This window comes from Calonectris borealis, chromosome 1 (assembly GCF_964195595.1).
Source record: "Calonectris borealis chromosome 1, bCalBor7.hap1.2, whole genome shotgun sequence".
Taxonomy (NCBI): Eukaryota; Metazoa; Chordata; class Aves; order Procellariiformes; family Procellariidae; genus Calonectris; species Calonectris borealis.
In genome coordinates, this window is record NC_134312.1 from 134,899,458 (window position 1) to 134,920,707 (window position 21,250).

A 21,250-nucleotide genomic window follows, 5' to 3' on the forward strand; every position below is an offset into this window, starting at 1 on the left:
AAAATGTTATGGCAATAAAAAAGTATTTTCAATAACATTGTTGAAAAATAAGTAAAACAGAAATTTAAGAAGAGTTTGGCAAATCCTGAAACAGGAAAAAGCTGAATGTGTCATTTCAGTATCATGGCTTTTCTTCAGTTCTTGAACCCTGCCTCGGTTTTGAAAGCAGATCCCTCCTTCCAACTTCTTTGTGCTCTTTAAATCAAGGGCCCCACTGGACTAATGTAATCCATATGCTTACTATGGCTTACATGCTATTCGTAAGGGTCAGCTCAGCTGAATTATGACCCCACCACACATACTTCCCTACTGTCTGTTACCTTTATCATAGAAAGGCATGCTTGGAGAAAAAATAAACAGAATGTGATGAGCGTGAAGTTTATTATGTTTTCAAGAACTGTTTTTATGTACATTTTTGCTAGACATCAGAACGAGAATATTTTGATATTTGATAAAACATCTTTAAAAATAATCAGAAATACATTAAGTAAATGTAAGTGATGCATGTAAGCAAAGCATCAGCTATATATTCATTACTGAGTAGACACAGAAGCCACTTTTTTCTTTCTTTCAGAAAAGTCTTCTGTATTGGAGAGGACTGGATCAAGAATTTCACATGAGAATCTTCCTGAGTTTACCATTTTAGAAAGGTCCTATATTCTGCACGGCCCAGTGTAGGATGAGCAGTTGGTTCAGTATTTGTAATGCGGTAAGGAAGCTGCTGGATATGCATAAATAAACTAACATCCCTCCTCACTGCCCTGCTAAGGAAACGCAACTCTATCACAGGAGAAGAAAATGAACAATTAACAGAACGTTGCTTGAAAACAATGGTTTTTTTCCCTAAGAACAGTCTTTGTTATATTTTCTGCTTTTCCTGATGGCAGCGAGAGGGCTTGCAGTGCACGGAGCTGGCGCGCTGTGGCAAGTCCGAGCAGCGGCAGGAGCGCCGGCACGGGTTGCAGCAGCAGCTGCTGCAGGCAGAAGGCAGGGACCCGCGCTGCGGGATCAGGGGAAGCCAGAGGGAAACACTGCTCTCCGGGGAGCATTAGACAAAGCAGGAACGTGATGGGTGCACTAAGGAGCATGTGGTGTCAGCAGCACGGCTAGTGCCATAGTGACTTGGGGGAAGCACGCAAGCTCAAACCAGAATGCTCTACAGTCCTCAAGGTAGAAACTAGCTGCACTCGGACGCTAAAAAGGGCTGGGGAGAGGAGGAGAGCAACGAGCTGCTAGTGGAGCTGCAGGCGGCAACAAGCCTTTTATCATTTCTAACCTAAGCACTGTTCAACAGCAGACTCTTAAGAGTAGATCCAAAACTCAAGTGAGGGCTGTTTCTGGCCCAATGAAGGTGCCTCACCAAGTTTTACATGTAATGGGCTGTTAGCTCCCCTGTAGACTTGTCTTCTATTATACACCTCACCTAAAGGAGTAATATACAAAGCATACTGCTGCCTAAGACTTAACAAAGCCAACAACATAAAAAGAACAAGACACTGATCCTCCACCATTTTCTAAAACAGGAAGAAGTATCTGGATGCAGATACACATGATTTAGTCAATTTGCACTGTGCTATGGATGTATGATGCTCTAAAAACAAACAAATAAAAACCCATCCAGAAAGCAAAACAAAAACATGCCACTAATGGTTTGAAACTTAATAACATAACTGACATGGCATTCGCTTCCTTTCAGCATTATTTTTCAAACCCATGGGTGAAATATAGTCTTTCATGCCGTGGCTCCCTTAGCAGATGCCCTCTGAGCATTTGAAGCTTGAGAATAAATAGCAGGTATCAAGCCCATGCCTTTCAGGCATGAAACACTTATTAGTAAACTAGCCTTACTAGCCTTTAATTTACAGTTTTGTCTAGTGGGTGCATGTCAGCTCCACTACAAAGAGATTTAATTAGTCTGTAATTTGACATTGCAACACACCGGCTAGACAGACCAATGAAGAAGGACATGTATGGAACTGCAAGGCAAACTGTAGATTTGCATTAACTTGGAAGCAAGAACAACTGCCATGTCCAAGCCAACTTGTGCTAACCACTGCAACAGTAACATAAATAAGCGAATAATACACAGCAAAGTGCTAAACCTTTGTCCATACCTGAGATACAGAAGGTCGAGGGGGCAGTGCGGGCGGTGGTGGGGGCAGCCAGCCAGACCTCACAGCTGAACAGTGAGAAAAGAAGAAGACAAAAAGAAAAAAAAACAAAAAACAACAAACAAAACCACATTAATTTAAATCCAAATAAAACCAGAATTAATTTCCATGATAATTCCTAGTGAAGAGGCTGTATTCAACATTTTAATAACAGAAACCAAACTTGATCTTTATTGAGCAAACCCGGTTTGAAATAACTTCATGAGTAGTGAATGAGCAGTGATTTAATTGCTGTAAAAACCCACAATGTTATGATAAAAAGCAGAGATGGAAGCCAGTCAGCCACAAAAGCTGTAGCTAAAGCAATCCATTCTAGTTAAATAACCCCAGAAACAGGGTCTACTTGTCCTTGGGACTTTGCTCTTTGTCATTAACATTATTACCTTTTTTAAAAGTGATGCTTTAGTATCCAATGTAGACATTAGCGTTCACTCCAGATAAAACACACTATGTGATGGAGTGCAGCCTTAAAAAGAAAACATCTGCCATGGAATTAGTAGGACAAAAGCTTAAACGAACAAAAAAGAAATCTCTTTCTTTGGTTTATGTTTTGTATTTGCATGTTACTACTCACTGGAGGTATTTCAGAGGGAGGAGGAGAAATAAGGGGAGGAAGACAAACCCTAATGGTCAGTTCAGGCCCCTTTAACATAATGCAATGTCAGCTTTTAGTTTGAGCTAGCACAAAGGGAGGGTAACAATCACGTAGGTCCAGCCACTGTATCTCTCAGTTTCCTTAAAATAGCTAAAACCCATCACGGGACAAAACTACAGGACAGATGATGGCTTCCAAAGGCAGCTGCAGACAGCAGGACTAGGCTAGCACAGAGACACCAACCAGGACTGGTGGGAGTCCTTAGGTGCGTTACCCTCCCCAAGCTCCTGTCGCACTGAGTGCTCAGCACTTGCACTGGCAAAGATATCAGACAGTCCATCTTGCACTGGTGGTTATTTGTATAGCAAAAAACCCCAACAATGTTAAACTTGGAAATGCCTTTTATCACAATAATGCTAAGCAAGGAATTACTTTTATACACTTTTTATTTCCATGCCACAAAGACCATTACGAGCCCTGTTACAGCTTAGCCATTTACATATTTTATATGCCAAGTCTAAAAATGTCTACATGGTTGAAAATACAAAGACAAAAGATATTAACCATTAAGGACAACAGTGAAATGAGAGTAAAAATGTGTGGGTAAAAACATTGAGAACAGCCACATTGACTATATACAGCTCCAGAGAGGCTTATAATACATTGGGGTTTTTTACATCTTCTGTATCATCATCTCTTGAATCAAAATGAAGCCTAATATCACTGCACACACTGCCAAGGAGAGAGGTAGAACAATTAAAACCCAACTTAGGTTAAGCAAGGGACCTACTAACAGACCTACAGGTGTAAGAGAGATCTGAAAAAACATGGTCATTAGGATCCTTTCTCTTGCGTTTAATTAGTTCTGTTTATAATGCCACTGCAATACCAGCATGATGTCGTCACTACATCTCTTCTGCACAACTAATCTTTAGAAAGGAACAGTGGAGTAAGAAACCTTCCTTTCCTTTAGCCTGAACTTCAGGTTATTCTTTATCTGAGCACTGGCAGTGGCTTTGGCAAGTACAGCTAATAATAGTATTTGAAAACACCATTTAACTCAAACACCAGCGCTCTGTATGTCCATCAGCTGCACGCTGTAATAGCTGACAAGTACGTATGCTCAACGTGATACGTTTATCTTCAGGAAACCTTGTAGGAGCTGTGCTGCGACACTCCATGGAAAACACCTGCGTGCACCTTACCCTCCCACCACCCCCCGTGATTATCACTGCAAGGGTATCATCTCGCTCTCCAAACAGCTCTAATGTCATGGAGGAGCACAAATCACACACACTTCCTAAAAGGCCCCTGGCAGCCCAAACATGAAGCTATGGAGTGCACTGCTGCCAAGAGCACAGGGGTTCCTGGGAAGGGGCACGTGGGACCGGGGTCAGCGGTGCTGCAGGCAGGCACCGGCCCCAGCGGCACCCTCGGCCCTTCCGAATGTACACAGCCCCCTCCAGGCGTCATCATTTTGTATGTGCCGGCTTATGCTCCAGCAGGCCCTCAAAAGCTTTACTGCAAGAGCCGCATCCGTCTCAACTTCAACTCTAGAGGATACAACACTTACTGTCCTTGCTCCTGATTCTTCAAACCCAGTGATATACCCAGAAAAGCAGCAGGATAGTCTTTCTGCAGAAAGGTGCTGGGCTTGCTGGAAAAGCATCTCCTGAAGTGGTTGCACACACTGTGAAACCCCAGAAGCCTCCTGGGATTTGGCCCACAAAACTCCAAAGGGAAGAGTAATATTTCTGTAAGACCCCCAAAAAACCACTTATTCAGCTTTCAAAATACAACATATATGAATTTAGCATTAAAGAAGTTAGATGCTTACACCATGTGCATTTGACCCAGTTTCCTCTTTTTAATCCTGCAAATTCTAACTTAAGCTACTCATGAAATATTCATAAAATTCCTGCTGTTGCAGAACATCTTTGGCCTGTTAGAAGGAAATTATGCTCACGTGAGCACAATTGCTAGACAAAAGTTAGTTGACTTTTGAGGACTCATAACAACTTATAAAAAACCCTCACTTTTTTTCCCCCCACAGGGCAATGGAAAAAAAATTTAATGATAGATGCTGCATGCTTCAGCCTTCTCTAGCATTACTACCCTAAAAGAGGGCAATATTAACAGATGATACTCATAGGTTTTTATGTGTATGAGCAAGTGACTTGTAATATTAGGCTATCACAGAACTGCCTTCCTGGGAGCCCGCCCCGCACAGATAGGCTCTTGCTGTTAGAGACGGCATCACTACGTCAGCTCTGAAAGCAAACTCAAATATAGGGGGAGGTCTCTTTCCAAAATGAAAGCAAGTACACTGGGACGGAGCAGCAAACAGACAAATGTCCTATTTCCAGGTGCACACCCCAGAGCTAGGATAAGCTGCATGCCATTGCTCTTTGAAAACAAGTCTTCACACCCTGCGCAAAAGCAGAGGGAGCTGGAGGGAGCAGGATGAGCCTCACACAGGTCGCCTCGTTACTGAGCAGTTTGGCGGCATTCATACCAGGCTGAGCAATGTACAGCAAATCTCAGAGATAGCACTGTAGAAAGACCATACAGGTACTAGTAAAACAGATTTAAGTATATCCAGTATCCATATCACATGTATTCCTGTAAATAATAGCATTTTCACGCACTAGTTACTCCCACAAAGATAGTGATAAGGCTTTCAGTTCAAAAACCATGGCTCTTTACTTAGCATGTTTACACTTCAAGGAGGATTATCTGCATGGAAAGCTTCCAGGACCATTTTTCTGCCCTATTTTGGCAATTACAAAGGTCTGGTAGCACTAACAGGACACCACACTAGATAAAAAAATAGGTTTTCCAATCTAAAGCTAGATTAATATTTTAAAACAAACACCAGGCTGCAATGCCACACTCTGAGAACAGGCCATGCCATCCTATCTGGCCATGCCGCTCTGCCTCCAGCCTCCCTAGCAGACAACACAAATCCTCAGTGCTTTCATTACCCACAGTAGTGAAAAATATCAACCACGGTGACTATCCAAGTAGCTCCTTTACTTGACTTATTTGATCTAGGAAGAGGAGACCAAGGAAAAATATAAAATTATCATAGTCCAGTCAAATCTATGGGAAGTAGGTCTTTAGCTCACCAGGCACAGCAGCAGGGGAGGATGCCAAATGGATGGAGAATTGGGATTCTTTGGGATCCTTTTTGGATTAGGGCCCTTGGGATCCTTTAGAGCAACACGTAAGAGCAATGTGCTGCACCTCTCTCACCCAATGATAGTCACTTGTCCTCTTGTTTCTTAGTATTGAAGAAAACTGCCATAACACACTGAGCTGCTGGGTGCATGCTATTTTTTAACGCTAATAACGGAACAGCAGCATATAAAACTGCATTTCCTGAAACATTTTCATGTCAAGTATTTCATTTCATTTCCATTCTTTATAGCTGTCTTCCTTCTTGATTTTATATGTCTGTCACTTTACCCTGGGTATCACCTTAGACAAATTAGAGCTGTTGGGTACTCCTCCTTCTTAGCTGAACACTTTCATAGGCAGTGTCCTGAAAGAGGGTGGTTTTCCTGGGTCAAGGGCCATTTTGTACCTTTCTAGCCAAAGTGAAACAGGATAGTGCCTACCAAAGGAGGCTGACTTCATCTCACATCAAAATGCTACAACCTTTCATCCCATGATCAAAAGGGCACCCAGAGTTTGGTCACTCCTCTTATTTCGGTCACCATTCCCAAAGGGAGAGAGGCGCCTGCGTTTCTCAGCTCACACAAAGGGTGCAGCCCTAACCAAACCCAGCCTAAATCCAGGCTGACCTGGATCCAGATGGCCTTAATCCAGGTTCTTGCTTCTATTCTGCTTCCCCACCACCACCACTACCACCCCTTCCGCAATTGGGTGGGGACCAGCCAGGGTCTTAACTCGGGAGAAAACTCTGATAGGGTTCCTCGGTAGAGTCTGGCTGATGTGTGTGGTATTTTTCAAGTGGATGCTACAGCACTGTAGGATCAAGGGAGAGGCTGGCTGCATGGCGAGTTTACATCAGCTTACGCTGCTTCAGAGTGCTTAGCTCCCAGATCAGGTTTAACAAAAGACCAACCAATTCATTCTATCAGGAAGCAAAGGATCTGCAAAAGATAAGCCAACAGAATGAATTACTCTTCAGTTCCCCAAACTACCTAAGGCTTCGGTTCCTTAGGTAGTTTTGGAAGCCGGCATTTTCATCCTTGCACTCTGACACTGTTTTGGAGAGTTTTTTGAGGTACTTTTCCTGCTTCTGTTGCCAAAGGCAGACCACAGAAAAGTTCTGTGTCTAAGCTGGTTTCTGTTTACCTCCATCTTACAAAACTTCCCTTCTTGTTCAATTGGTACTTGGATATCCCATAATACCGTACTCTGCACTCCTTCATTTATTTACATTCCTGACAACAGCATTAGTAAGGTGATTGTGAAATAACTGTTTTTCAAGAGATCCGATTTATTAATTCTCACTACTATGTCTGCAGAAAGTTGCAACAAGAAAAAATTTAAAGCTGTAGCCAGGAATGTAAATTTAATGAAGGATTCTAGTAAGATGGTTGTGAAATATCTATTTATCCAGGGATGTTTCAATAATTCTTACTAATGTCTCCTCAGAAGGTAATAGCAATGCGAAAAAAGATTTTAGACTCCTGATATTAATTTTGTTATCAGGTTTGTAAAAAGACTGTAGAAAGCATCGCCAGCGCCAGAAAAACCTCTCTTCTCACAGGGAACCTGCTCAGCAGCAAAGCTTCATGCATCACAGTGAGGGATACACACCTGATTGTCACAGACACACTCTCATTACAGGTGTGTTTCATGTTCTAATCATACAGAACATCAGTTGTACCTCGACTGCATGGAAAATTATCCAAGTACTTTCCCAAGTGATTCGGAAGAGATATAGCCAGACCTTAAGCAATTAATGCTTCTGCACTATGAACTCGCGGGTGTGACTTCATTTAGGACACTGGTGTGCTTATGTATTTGATGGGTCACTTTCAAATGAAACAAGCAAGACACTCTTAAAGGTGCTTTTTATAACGTCTTTTTTTAACACTCTATCCATGAAATTCAGCATGTTTTATGTAAAAGTTGTAAAACAGATTATTTTTTTTTAAACACCTATTTTCTGTTTTGTGTCATATATCCACAACATCTGTATTTTTAACTTCCTGTCTTTCACTTTCCCTAAACCGTTTAATTTTCTAGTTACTGTTTTCTCTACCTCTTCCTTTTCTGTGTGTTTCTATTTGGCGACTGTTTCTCCCTCCTCCCTCCCCCCTTAAATGAAACTATTCATGATTTTGTTCCCTCTCACTTCACCTTTAGCTTCATTCTCCACCCACAGGGAGGCACAGCCCCTCCACCTACCTCCCACAGATCCATGTTGCCAGAGCTTCTCACCTCTGGAGATGCTGGCACTCGCCGCCTGTGCCCATTTCTAACACAGATCAACTCGGAGCAGGCACACGGGAGCCGGGAAAAGCAATGAGCTACCACCCACCACCCCCTCCAGTCCCACTTGCCGCTCAGACACTTCTTTTTGAGGACATCTGCATCTCCAGGGTCTCCCCCACAAAGGAGGCAACTTGTCCCCCTGTTCCACATGAGAAATAGAAGATCCTCTCGTTTAACCTGTAAAGCTGTTCTATGATGGACCAACATTTTTTCATGGAACAAAGTAACCCACATGGGATCACGAAAATAGGTCAGTGGAGCTGGTAGGGCCAGTCGCGAACATTTCAACCTTAACAATTTTCAGTAGAAAAGGGTTTTTTGGATTAAAATTTCATTTTTAACAACCTCCAACAGAATGAAAACAGACTGTAAACCATTCCTCAATCCCAGAAAGACAAGAGTTAACGCTAGAAAAAACAGAAAAACTCATTTAAAAGAAGTTCCATTTACACAAATTGTCAAGAAACAATTACACATGAAAGGCTGGTAAGATTTACCCCAGTTTGCACACAAGTATTCTCTTGACTTAACCCTTAGAGACAGACGTAAAAATTTAAAATCTAAAAACGCAGAAATAAGTTACCCCATCAGATTCCTATCATGTAATAACCATTCATCCATTTATATCCTCACTATTTTCTCCAGCCTATTCAACCTTAATTATGTCCTTGTCCAGTTCGGCAAAGAAATAAGTTACATAGTTGTAAACACATAAATCCTTCATAAAAAATTCTGAAAGGCTGAGAGGCGTAAAACTCTTCCATTCAAATCAGAGGGAAGACATTCATATTTTATTCAGAATAAGCTCAGTTCAGTGATCACATATATTCTGAAGGGGAACAGGACTAGAAGAAAACAGCAGCTCCAGTAACTCATCAGGAGCTGAGTCCCAAAAGAAAAAAAAATCTGTTCTTTGCTTCAAAAAAATGTTTTTGCAACATTTATGTTAAGAAAGCATTTCACAGTATTTTCTTTGCAGTGATACAGTACCGGAGAAGAGTACGAACAGTAGCTCAATTTTGTGTTCTCTGTGGTTTATGCTTAAAAGACATTTTTAATTTAAATTGCAATTGTTGTTACAACCCTTACACCCAAAGATGGTATCTTGACTCTGCACTCTTAACTCGATGAAGCTGGCAACATTAGAACTCTTGTATAGCGTGCAAACAATTTTCAGCGAAATGCCGTATTTTGCTGATGGTATTTGCCATTATTGCTATTCTATAATAAAGGTCCTTCAGAATTGTCATCTTCCTAATTTAATGTTTTGGTCTGATTAATAAACACAACACAGTAACATGCAAGCCAGCATAGTACTACAGCATGAGTAAAATCCAGCACTATTACCTAAGAAAGTAGCTGAATTTTACTAAATCAAGAGCAATACAAAAGCAATGAGAGGAAGGGGTCCTGAAAATTAATTACTTAATTAAATTCACTGTGATCTAAATTCAGGATAAAAAAGAACATTACTATACTAGGTTCCCCTTGTTACTTCGGCTTTGAACCAAAAAGTTAGTTGAGAAATTTTTATTTATGGTAACATAAACAACATAACCTCCTGCATAACCCCTCAAAAGCTTGCCTTTAGTCACTAAGACTTGCAGACAGCTAACCTCCATGGATACAGATATTTTCTAGCAAATACAATTAAGCATAAAAGAATACAGAAGATAATGCAGTAATCATACTTATCTAGGTTAAGTTTGGCAGGTTTTTTTAGTACCCAGTTCCATGTGCCCAAAAGGGAAAGTCACCTACATTTGGCTCACTAAGGTAAAAATATGATGTAGCTGAAAACAGATTGCTGAAAATAGCTGGAAACAGTATTAGGGTAACTATTTGGACCTGTTTGTATCAAAATGTGTATGACAACAGAGCAACAATCATTTTAATTCTCCAATTCTCTACACAATTACAGAACTGTTTTATTTGATATATGGATTGAAAACATTCAATCAAATTTGGCTGTGGTTGGGCAAATATGAAAAACCAAAGACATCTCAACACACACTTACTATTCAGAAATCTCCACACTTGGCAAATAAAACCCACCAAGCCTGTACGTTCAAGGAAAGGTTGTGCTAACTGAATAAAGTAATGAAGGTTTGATGAAGTAAAGGAAGTAACGAAGAGTCTTCTTCAAAGGTATGAAAAAGAGGATAAAATGTGATGCTGAACACCAGTCTTCCTCTAGCACTAACGAAAATGAAAGGGTGCAGAAAGAAGTTTGTACTGACTGAGTCTTACGATAAAAGTACCACTTTAAACTGCGTGGGAAACGTGTATATGAAGGAATACAGAGGTGATGTGGGGACACATTTATATCATTTACAGGAATGTGGATGCACACCAATAAATCTGTTCCCTTGTTCCTTTTCTGTGAACACTACATTTAGAGCAGAGGGGACGTCTTCTTGTTTGGCAGACATCACTCGCCCAACAGAGACAAGCAGAGGTTACAGATCTGACTGTAGTTAGGAAAACATCCGTAACAGAAAACACTGCACTTACAATAAAATGCTAGTTGTGTTTCCCCCTTACCAAGCGTGGTACTTAACACATCACATTTTAAAAGGGGAAAAAACCAAAAATACTAGCACCACATTGCTGGCTGAAACCAGCAGCCCCAAAGGGGCAAATGCAGGTTACAGTGAGTATTTGCTTACAAGCCGACATAAGAAATGGTGCCTGCATTCCACGGGTTCTTCACTGCAGGGACAGCCGCAGCAGGAGGCGAGTTTCAAAAACAAATGAGTGCTGAAAACCTTTGGCCAAAAATTCATTTGTAAATAGTTATATGGGTGTTTTGATGAATTACACAGAGATATTCAATCTGCTTTCATATCAACATGAAAATACACTGCTTATGACAATTTTGTTGTTTCATCAAAGTGAATCCTCTTTTCCAAACAAGTATCCTTTGTTCAACAGAACTATTAATTAAAAGAAGTTATGCAATTCCAAAATGAAACTAAATGGGAAATAAAATGTATTTCAGAGGCATCTGTATCAATCTAACGAGACTCAGACTGCTGTCGCTGCCTATAACTGCCCAGAGGTAAATTCTTTAGTAGTTGTCATGGGCAGAAAATGTAACCAAGCAAAACACCAGAAGGCAATGGATGCATTTTTGGGTTTCAATACTTAAGCTGAGACTTGCCCCAGTCCCAGAGTTACCGAAGGCAGACTCCAGCTTACTGCTGCTGTTGAGGTAAAAGGTGGCTGGGGGCCTTGCTGCAGGACCACCGGGCTCCGAGCTGCGGCAATTTTGCCCCCTCACCCAGATTGCAGGACAGACAGAAGGGAGCACGAGGAGCCCCAGAGAGCAACTAATTCTGCAAACGACCTTTGTGAACAGTGCAGGAAAGCTCTGTGGGCCACAGGCTCCCAGGTCTTACTCTTGTATCTGACTAGACAGTGAGCTAGAGAAGAAATGAAGATGTAAACCAGGTCATGTATGCACTTTAACTGACATTTTTGTTTCTACTTAAAACCTGCTGTTGTCTTTCCAGGAATGCATAAAACCTAGCCAAGTATTTTTTTAATATGTACATAGGCCAAATGCCAGAGGTTATATATTCAGCAAAAAGAAATACATTGAGAATCTAGCAGTACTGAATTTTTCTCATGCTAACATAAAGACTACATGATTGAAAAAAAAAATAGAAGAGATTTCTGTCTCTTAACATCTCTTATCAGAAATTCACATATGGACATTTCAGAAGGTGGGGCCTTTCAGTAAGTTGTCTTGGTTTTTTGTGTTTTTCCTGGGTAACACTAGTTACAGCATCCCAGAAGAGTGCAGCTATGGAGTATGAATGAAGGCGCCTCCTTCAAGTGCAGTTATGTCCCAATTCAACAATTTTAAAGCACAGTTTCTGTGGCTAATGCATTGCTGGTCATCCCAGTCATCATGGATAAATGTTCTCTGTGTATACTTGCCAGGAGAAGGGCATCATGAGATAGTGACATACATGATATAGCAGCAGTAAATGAAAAACAAACAAAATGAAAAACAAACAAAAACACCCTCCCCAAAAAACAGTCCCTGCAACAAGGATCTGCCACAGTCTTTGGCTGAATTTACTCAAAGAAAAGAGATTTTTCTTTTTCTGCCCTTTACAAATGAAATAAACAAAAAAATGCTCCAAATCACTGATGGCTTTACAATTAAACAAGTGACACCCATAGATCAACATGATCTACCAACGAGGAACTGAAAATAAAACTCAGTATTACTGAACACTCCTTTGCAGGTGTGGGAGCAGATTATCCACCAAACTCCCAAAATCAGAATTATTTCTGAACAACAATTAGTAGGACAAAAAGTAATGTACCAAAATGGGATTATTCTAATCATGTTGGATATACCCTGAAAGCTATTAAAATGGTCGATTTTACAGTCTGTTTTTCTGTACTGACACTAGGCAATATGGTGGTGCTAGAAGGGATGGTCATTCCAGCTAATTTTTGTGGTTCAGCTGTGACAATGAGACTATTTTTGAAAACCAAGGAAGGAAGGAAGGCAGGGAGAAAACGTAAAGCAAAAATTCAGTCGAGAGTACATTAGGACAGAAAGTAATCAACTGACCTGTGGATTGAAACACATCAGGTTCAATATTTATGCCAGGCTGTATTATCCCAATAGCTAAGACTAAATAGTACATTGCCACTACGTCATCTATATTGTAAATCTGTAACTGTATCTTCTGATGGCAGATGGAAACTATTCTAACTTCATTTTTTGTACTGTCAGCAGAAACAAGAATACAGCTTGTTATTATACAACTGTGTGCAATTTACTTCACACAAACACGCACACACACTTTCTTCTTGGCGAGGCTCTTTGGTTTAAGGTGACAGTGCTCAATCCCTCTGTCTTCCTACAAACCACCTTTTTAGGAAGTGCAAAGTGCACCTCACTGAAGAGTTTGGCTCCGAAACAATGACCACTCCCTGTCTCTGGCTGAAAAAAGTATCTGAAAATGATGAGACTGGAATTTCTACTGAGAAGCAAGATCAGTAGGGAAAAGGATGAAAAAAAGGATGAAAAAAAGTGAGGTGATCGAAACAAGAGAAGTAGAAGAAAAGAAAGCAGCTGTATAAAATCACATTATCAACAGGATGTTGCAGAATAACAGCTATTCAGGGCTTAATGACAGGGTAGAGCTTGGGCATGTTTCTTCATAGAACGAAGAACTGAAAATATGACTTCCAATGCAGACATTTTACTTCAAAGCAGAGCAAGGTAAATGCACCACGGTACTTGGGTGCGCTGGGATGGGTTGATTTAATCTCCTCCTTCTGATGATACACATTTATTTGAACTGGAACCCTTCTTCAGGGTGGGCTACAAATTGTTTAACAAGTTCTCCCTTGAATCCTTCAAGGCTACGAATTCCTCCTTATTCTCTCCCAATGAGTATTTACATTTTTGAACCAAAATAGAACAGCTCCATTAGAAGAAGACGACCACCACAAATATTTAGCATTGCCATCAGGGGACGTCCAAGAGAGCAACAACTGACAGGCCAACGTCCTTCAGGTATAGGAGGAAGCTGAACCTCTGGGAGATGTTCCACATTTCTGCAATTTGGTACAGCACACTGTACTTCAGGATTTGTCAACCTAGAGCCAATTTTTGTTGCAACTACAAGTAGCCGTAAATTTGAACCGAAGATGATGAACAGTTTTAGAGTGACCAAAGCACTTTCTTTTTTTGCAAGCAATCAACTGCCTATCCTTACTTAATTGGCCCATTTCCAGTAAGGAAACCCTCCAAAAGGTATCAATAGGATGAGTTATCCTTTCCTGCGCTCACTATAACACTGTCAGTTTGTTAAGTTGCCCAAAAGAAATCATTACTTTACTTCAAAAGTAATGGTGACTTTCAAAATGATTCGTTTCAAAAGCAAGATGTTACTTTTCATTCACAGAAAGACTTCTTTGAGAATTTACATTCTTCTTTCATTTGTTTTCCAAGAGAAACTTAAATCCAAGTTTATTTCCTTCCAGTTATACTTTTTATCTAGATTCTGAGAGGATTTGCTGCCTTAGAAAATGTGTACTTGGCTCTGTTTGGGGTTTTATTTTGATGTATAATGAAATCAAAATTGGAGGCAACAGACCCCTGAACAGGAACGACAGTCAAAGATCAGGAATTGCTCCTCTGTGTAAGGCAAGGGAAAAAAAAAAAGGTTTATTCCTATTGAGTTTCAGGATTCAGCACACATAGCAGGACTCTTGAATTCTGTCTGGTGTTTGCACAAAAAAGAAGTCCCATATAGCAAGAGTGAAACTTTTCTACTCCAACAACCACATTAGGGAGCCCACTTAAAACATTCCTTGACACAGTCAAACCTTGGCTTTCTTCTGAAGCATAAACATGACCATGTTTAACCCAGTCCTTGAGTCAGATGATTGGTGTGCACCGCATAAAGCTCTGGTCTGGTTCAAGGACGCTGCTAAAGCACAGCAATGCTGGGTGACTGCTGCCCTGAACAAACAGCTCCTCTTTCCACTGCTCACCGGGCAAGGCAAAAGGACGCTCAAACACTAACATGCTGGAGAGCCGTTTTCTTTCAGTTCACTCCAGTTACTATTCTACATTTTCTTTCTCTCCCCTCAACATGCACCCGTGTCAAAAGAAATTACCCTTTCTTTTTACTCAAAGAATGGTTTCTGATTGCCCCCAAGCATATGGAAGACCTCACTATCAAAAATGTTTACACACGAGAAATTTCACTTTCTCCCAGTTTAAACATTAAGGGTTTTCTTCCTGCTTCTGAACTACAAAAAATAAATGTAATAAAAATCAAATACATTGTAGTTACTGATGAGAATTGTCTAAACAGCCAGACTAGTTTTAAACAGTCAGTGATGACAGACTACCATATGTTAAGCTTCCCATTATCACGCCAGAAAAGATTATAATCACCTTAATTACAGCAACAGTGATTTTTCCCCTCGCGGCGATGTAATGCAAGAAAGTGCAACTTCTTCTGTCCTGTAGTGTATTGCTGTCTATAGCAAAGGCGAGCATATGCACATATTGTCAAGCATTTGTGCAAACAGATCAAGTTGCCAAGTATGCAGCTAACCTAAATGGTCTCAAAAGGGGAAAAGAAAGCAAACTTTTACCTTGTGTGTTTTGTTGAAATATTTTGTTCAGATCCAAAGAGGAAGCTCTGGAATGTGATTTCTGTGGCCTTGGAGGTGGAGTAGGGGGCTCTTCTCCCTTTTTCATAGCATCTTCTATTGATGTGCTAGAATAAGACCTAAGGAAAAATGGGGGGGCGGGGAGGGGGGAAGTAGAAAAAGTTTTATTTCAGAAATTCATTTTAAACAACTACAGTGAACAGTGCCTAAAAATACACTGACCAGAACTCAGGTTCATGGTGGAAATTCCTTGCCCTAATGACTAAAAGTTCCCCCTTTTAACGGAACAGATTTATTTGGCAACAGAAGGACCTACATATCTGGGGAAAGACATAGGTCATGCTTACACGGCTAGTATTTTTTAAGGCCTTTTATATCACAGCTTCAGGCCTTCTTACTAACTTTAACCGTCAACAGGATAACTGTAGCAACTATTTTGAATAAACCTGAGTAAAAAATTTTTCCCCCCTTACAGTTTCTGTTGCCTTTCCCAACTGGGAGGATAGTGTCTATACAGGTACAGCTTCAACCTACCTCTGGCAAATACACATTTTGTAATTTATAATATTCTAACTATCAGAATAATTTTTTCATGGCAAACAATCACCAAATTCCACAAAATCCAGAAAACCTGAATGGCTCCAAAGTGATCAACACTGGTCAAATATATGTCTCGGTACATCTTTCCAGGCCCTTCCACAACCCATTAATCCCAATACAGTGCATTTGCTAAGAATTTTGATTTTGCTGAATAGCATCCAATATTTTTCAGCTGTTGTAGTTACCAGTTTTTCTGCAAGACCGAGAGCTTTGTTCAGAATGAGCATTGACAATGTGAGATGTTACACTTACTGTAACACATTACGCATGACAGGCAAGACCACAAACACATTCAAGTAGAACAGAAATAACTCCCACTAATGGGAGACGGATCGTTTTTTTGCCAAACAGGCTGTTGTTAGAAAACAGCTCTTTAGCAGGACAGACATTTGGCAATGCTGATCCTATATTTCTGATGTAAACTTTAATAAATACAGGAATGAATGCCGTAATTGCTTCAAAATTTACATGTGACACAAAAACCTCTGCTGATGCTGAATTTTTTGGCTTGGTAGAGCTTTGAATTCCATAGCCCTACCATATCAGACCTAACCCAACCACCCTGAAATAAATAGGAAAGCTTTGAACCAGGATCTTAAGGTTTTATACTTTTACTTTCCATATTATGCGGTGTATATTTTACTTGCATTAAAATTGTACAACCTAACAGTTTGAGATTTTTAATTTTTTTTAAAAGATCGAGCAAGATAGCAGCTACTAGGCAAAAATATGCCTGCCCCAGCGGTGCCAACACAAAGCCCTGTGACAGTGAATTGTTGCTTGCAGCAGGCGGACCTGGCACCTAAAAGTCAGCCAAGAGTCAGCAGCTAAGAATCTGCACAGCTTAGGCTAGAAAGCCAGGCTCCAGAGCTGAGAGCTGTATCAGACTCGAATCGTAGCCTGTGGTGGTCAGGCACACCTGAAGACAGAGTCCCTCGAGGTTATAGAGCCCTCCAGGCTACGCAGGACAAACGCAGAAGGTCTGAGTTCAAGGATGTGCTCAGAAATCTTTAGTCTCAACTTCTGCATTGAAGTAGTGACATATAGTCAGATGTGAGACAGTCATATGTGACACAGTAGTCACATTCAAGTGACTTTTTTCAAAGTTGTTTAAGCATTTGCTATTTTATGCATTTTTGCATAAAATACTTTTTACACATTTTTTGCATATTTGCAATTTATGATTCAGTAACACATCAAGAAAATTTAAAACAGTATGAAAACTAAAAATCTTTGGCTAGCAGCAGAAAAATAGCGCACAAGGCAGTTCAGCCTTCCTGGATGTAGGTCCTAAGAACAGAGGATTTCAGTCTTCACTCATCACACTTATAGCTGATCCTCTCTTATTAGCAGGCTTTGACAAGCTCCTGATTATACTCTTATTACCTAAGAAAAAAAAATGAAGCCCTCTAACTAGCACCAAAAAAAAAAGTTTGAAGGTGAATGTATGATATGGCTATACACCAGAATGGTCAACAACCAAACCCAACACGTAATCCATTTACACACAATATTTTCTGGCACAGGTTTCCCTTTTCTTTCAAACATCCAAACACCATTCAGCAGGTGCCATTTCTAGCGCACAACAGTGTACGTCCTTAAGTCCTTCCATCACACACCAACCAGCCATAGTCAAGTACACGCACGCCAATGAAAGGATTCACTCACCTGCATCCGAGAGCTGAGCTACTATTGCTGTTTCTGTGGGAGCGTGCAGTGTCTCCCTCCATATGCAACCACTGTGCAGGTTTCAACAGCACAAAATTACTGAGAACGTTCCCCGCAATGGGGTGGTCCCCGCTGCCCCTGGGGCAGGGCTGGAGGCAGTGACCACCCCGACAAGACAGCGGGGCTGGGCAGACAGGCAAAAGTCCCAGCACCTTATGACCAGAGATCGCAGGGCTCTAGGCAGTATTTATGTAGGGTCTATAGCTTACAGATCTCTCCTGGTAAATCTGTCTTTTACCTGAGCTGCACTTCCAGCACACCACCAATTCAAAAAAATTTAAAAATGCAACACCAGTTCTTACACCTTGTGTCTAACACCAGAGGAACGTATGTCTTCTCCTGAAATAGAAATGAAAGCAGTACCTGGATCGTGGTCTGGCTTTAAGTGCATTAGATTCCTGAGCAGCTGAAACAGAAAAGAAAAAAAGAACCGCTAAAACATCCTATTTTAAATGAATGCCTTTAGCTGAAGGATCCGTGTTCATTAAAAATGTGAGTGTTGCAAATGTGGATGTGAGAGTGTGCTCATCTACATGAGCAATGGGGATTGATTTTTACTTCTCCTTCCCCTTTGTTTTTGTACTGTGTGAATGTCCTAAGAATTCAAAAGCCCACATTTAGTCAGATCTTCACCTTTTAATTTGGTTACCAGAACACAGGAAAAGCAACAGGTCTGACAGCTCTGACCTGTACTCCTGGATGTAGTTGTGACAAAGCAACATAAGGAATAGCATAAACTTTCCACAGAAAACATCTTGCTCCTAGTCCAGATATCTATTAGTTGTTCTGCTTCCCAAAGCATGAAGGTTTATGTCCTTCCTGAACTCTTTAACTAATTAGTATAACCGTACATCTTCTTAGGACACATAAAAAAAAAAATTAACACATCAGGTTGAGACTACTTAGACACTGGGAAGGAAAGATATTTGAAGGTAAAAAGCTTTACAGGCTAAGTGTTCATCAAACACATTTCTATCAATGTAAAAATCGGTTTCTTTTATTTGGATGAATTCCAAATATCCTGCCACAAGCAGGGTTTATGTGATAGGAAAACAACAGTGCTGCCTTACCTTCTCTGGGTAATTCCCCGAGGCTGTTCCTTGGTTTACATAGTCTGTTTGTGACTTTTCTGTTACTCTCCTTACTAACATCAGATAATTTTGAGAAAACATATCTGTGTGATTGCTTTCAAATTTAGCCCACTGAGATATCATCAAGGTACTACAGCAGCATCAACGATCCCAATGCACACACAAAGTGAATCCTTGTACTTTTCCCATTATTCTGCTAATCAAGGTACAACACTTAAGAGAAGCAAGCAGGTTGGGGGAAAAAAAATAATTCTCAGAGCTTCTAGCTTCCTTCAGATACATGCCTACGCCAAAGTCAGACGTTTATCACCAGCTTCTATACAGCACTACCTGGGAATATGACAGATCCTCCAAAACACAGGGCAGCACCTACCTGTGGCAGCAGCTGGCAAATACTGACTTTATAATGGCTTGCATTGTACTACTGCATAGACCCTCCATAGGAGGCTTTAGCCTCACAGAAGACAAGCAGCAGCATATGGCATATGTATAGCCACACACTATTTCTTCATGAAAGAAACTGCTTTTAAGGTCATGCAGTGCTAGTTGGTGCTTCGGATGGAATAAACCCAAATGTAGCTGGCAGTGACACAAAAAAACCTCCAAGTTCTAGTGGATTATTCTCACCACCAAACTGGCTCACAGTCATTCCAGATTTCTGTGCAACAAACTCTTCTTAGCAACTAAAGGGGAGAGAGGGAATTATTAAAATATGATAATCCTTCTCTCTCTCTCTCTGTGTCAAATTCCCAGAGAATACAACTTTAGAAACTGCTTCCCTACAGCCGTATGACCCAATTTTTCCATTGCTGAAATTGCTGATTATTAAATTACATGCACAATTATTAAATATATGCCACTTAGAAATAGGAAGTATAAACCCTTTCCAAGTTAAGCCATGTTTAAGAACCTTCAAACTTTCCTTCTTTTATGGAGACCATAATTCTGTTCATACTTCTTTTAGAAAGCCTTTCTTCTAAAAACCTGCAGGTAAAACTGACATTCAAACTCTCCGAGGACATCTTGTTGAGGTAAACAGGAAAGCACAAAAGGAAGAGAGAATCCCAAAATGACTACTAATAAAAAAGGATAGCAATAGAATACTATTGCCAAGGATTTTCTTTTAAGCTTTTGAAAAGTCAGGGAATTCAAGGCTACAATTACACAATACCCAGACTTAGCTTTACCTTTCAAAATAAGTATAATATAAAAAATATTATAAAGCAGGTAGTTCATTATTAGGACATGCAAATAATTGTGACAGGATTTCCATAAAATGTGCAGTTATTTTGGTACACTCAGTCTGTGAATACTTTGAGTTTGAGGTGCAGGTTTATACACACACACGACATAATCATTCAAGACAATACAAAACTATCTATCCAGTTCATGCATTTTCCATATTTCTATTGCTATGGATACATAAGCCTAACATACATGAAACGGACATAAAATTAAAGCTGTTGAGCAAATTAATTACATTTACTATTTAAAAGTTTGTACGATTCCTGGAGTAGTAGAGCCTGATGAACTGAACAGCTTAGTCTGCACTAATTAAAATCATATACGATGATGAACTCTTATTTATTCATTCAGACCACAGGAGAGTGTGAAGGTTTCCGTTTTGGGTGTTTAACTGCTCCCACCCCCCTCTCCCAATACAACTTCATTTAAACATTCCTAGGGATGCAGGCTCAGTAACCTTTGGCTGTAGCCTGATGGCTTATACTCAGCTGGTGCCTCCATGTTTTACAGGCTGATTATCAGGTGGAAAATTGTACCATAAAAGGTGCAAGTGCTAAGGAAAAAAAAAGAATTCCCCACTAGTTTAAATCACCCGCACTGACTCATCTATTACTTCTTATTAGTGGCCTAGGCAGAAATGTACAATTTAAACGCTCACAAATTTGGCCCTTAATCCTTTAAATGTCTAAGGCCAACAATGATCTTGCACTTAGGAGCCTAAATAAACTGGCCAGATATTTGGAGATGCTGAGCATATAAAGTTCTTACTGACTTCAAATTTCTAGTCCTCCTGACGGCAAAGAAAACTTTCCCATAATGAACCATGGCAGTATCATCTTTCCTGAATTTACATAAACAGCGCAAATCAATAACTGAAGAAGGCTGTAAAATTTCTCCCGCTTCATCCCAACTGAGTTTTCATCCTGAAGGTTAATGATTACAATGACCTTTCAGAACGATGACCGATTCTGAAATAACCACTCAATTGCTCTGCTGTATCTAGCCCATGGCATAGATAAACATTTTTACTTCTAACATCAGTCCTACCATGCAACCTGAGAATGTGCTTGCTCAAACCCTCAATGTGCAGGACAGCGAGGGTGAAACCCCTGCAGCAACAGGAGTCACGACAATGGGGTGAAACTCTGCCACCGTCTCCCTTGGTACACAAACACAGCAACGCTGCT

The 21,250-nt window shown here is 40.4% G+C and overlaps 1 protein-coding gene across 7 annotated transcripts in view; it reads right to left on the reverse strand.

Moving 5' to 3' along the window:
* Positions 1-21,250, reverse strand: part of REPS2 (RALBP1 associated Eps domain containing 2) — a 101,936-nt gene that overhangs the window by 21,151 nt on the left and 59,535 nt on the right. For 6 of the 7 annotated variants that reach the window (XM_075175509.1, XM_075175474.1, XM_075175491.1 and 3 more), the window contains exons 12-14: positions 18,091-18,133; positions 15,382-15,518; positions 2,115-2,179 (exon numbers count right to left, since the gene is read on the reverse strand). In XM_075175509.1, coding sequence (XP_075031610.1) covers positions 2,115-2,179; positions 15,382-15,518; positions 18,091-18,133 — 245 coding nt within the window. Of the gene's footprint in view, positions 1-7; positions 762-2,114; positions 2,180-15,381; positions 15,519-18,090; positions 18,134-21,250 lie in introns of those variants that run through there. The other variant, XM_075175517.1, reaches the window with a different exon arrangement.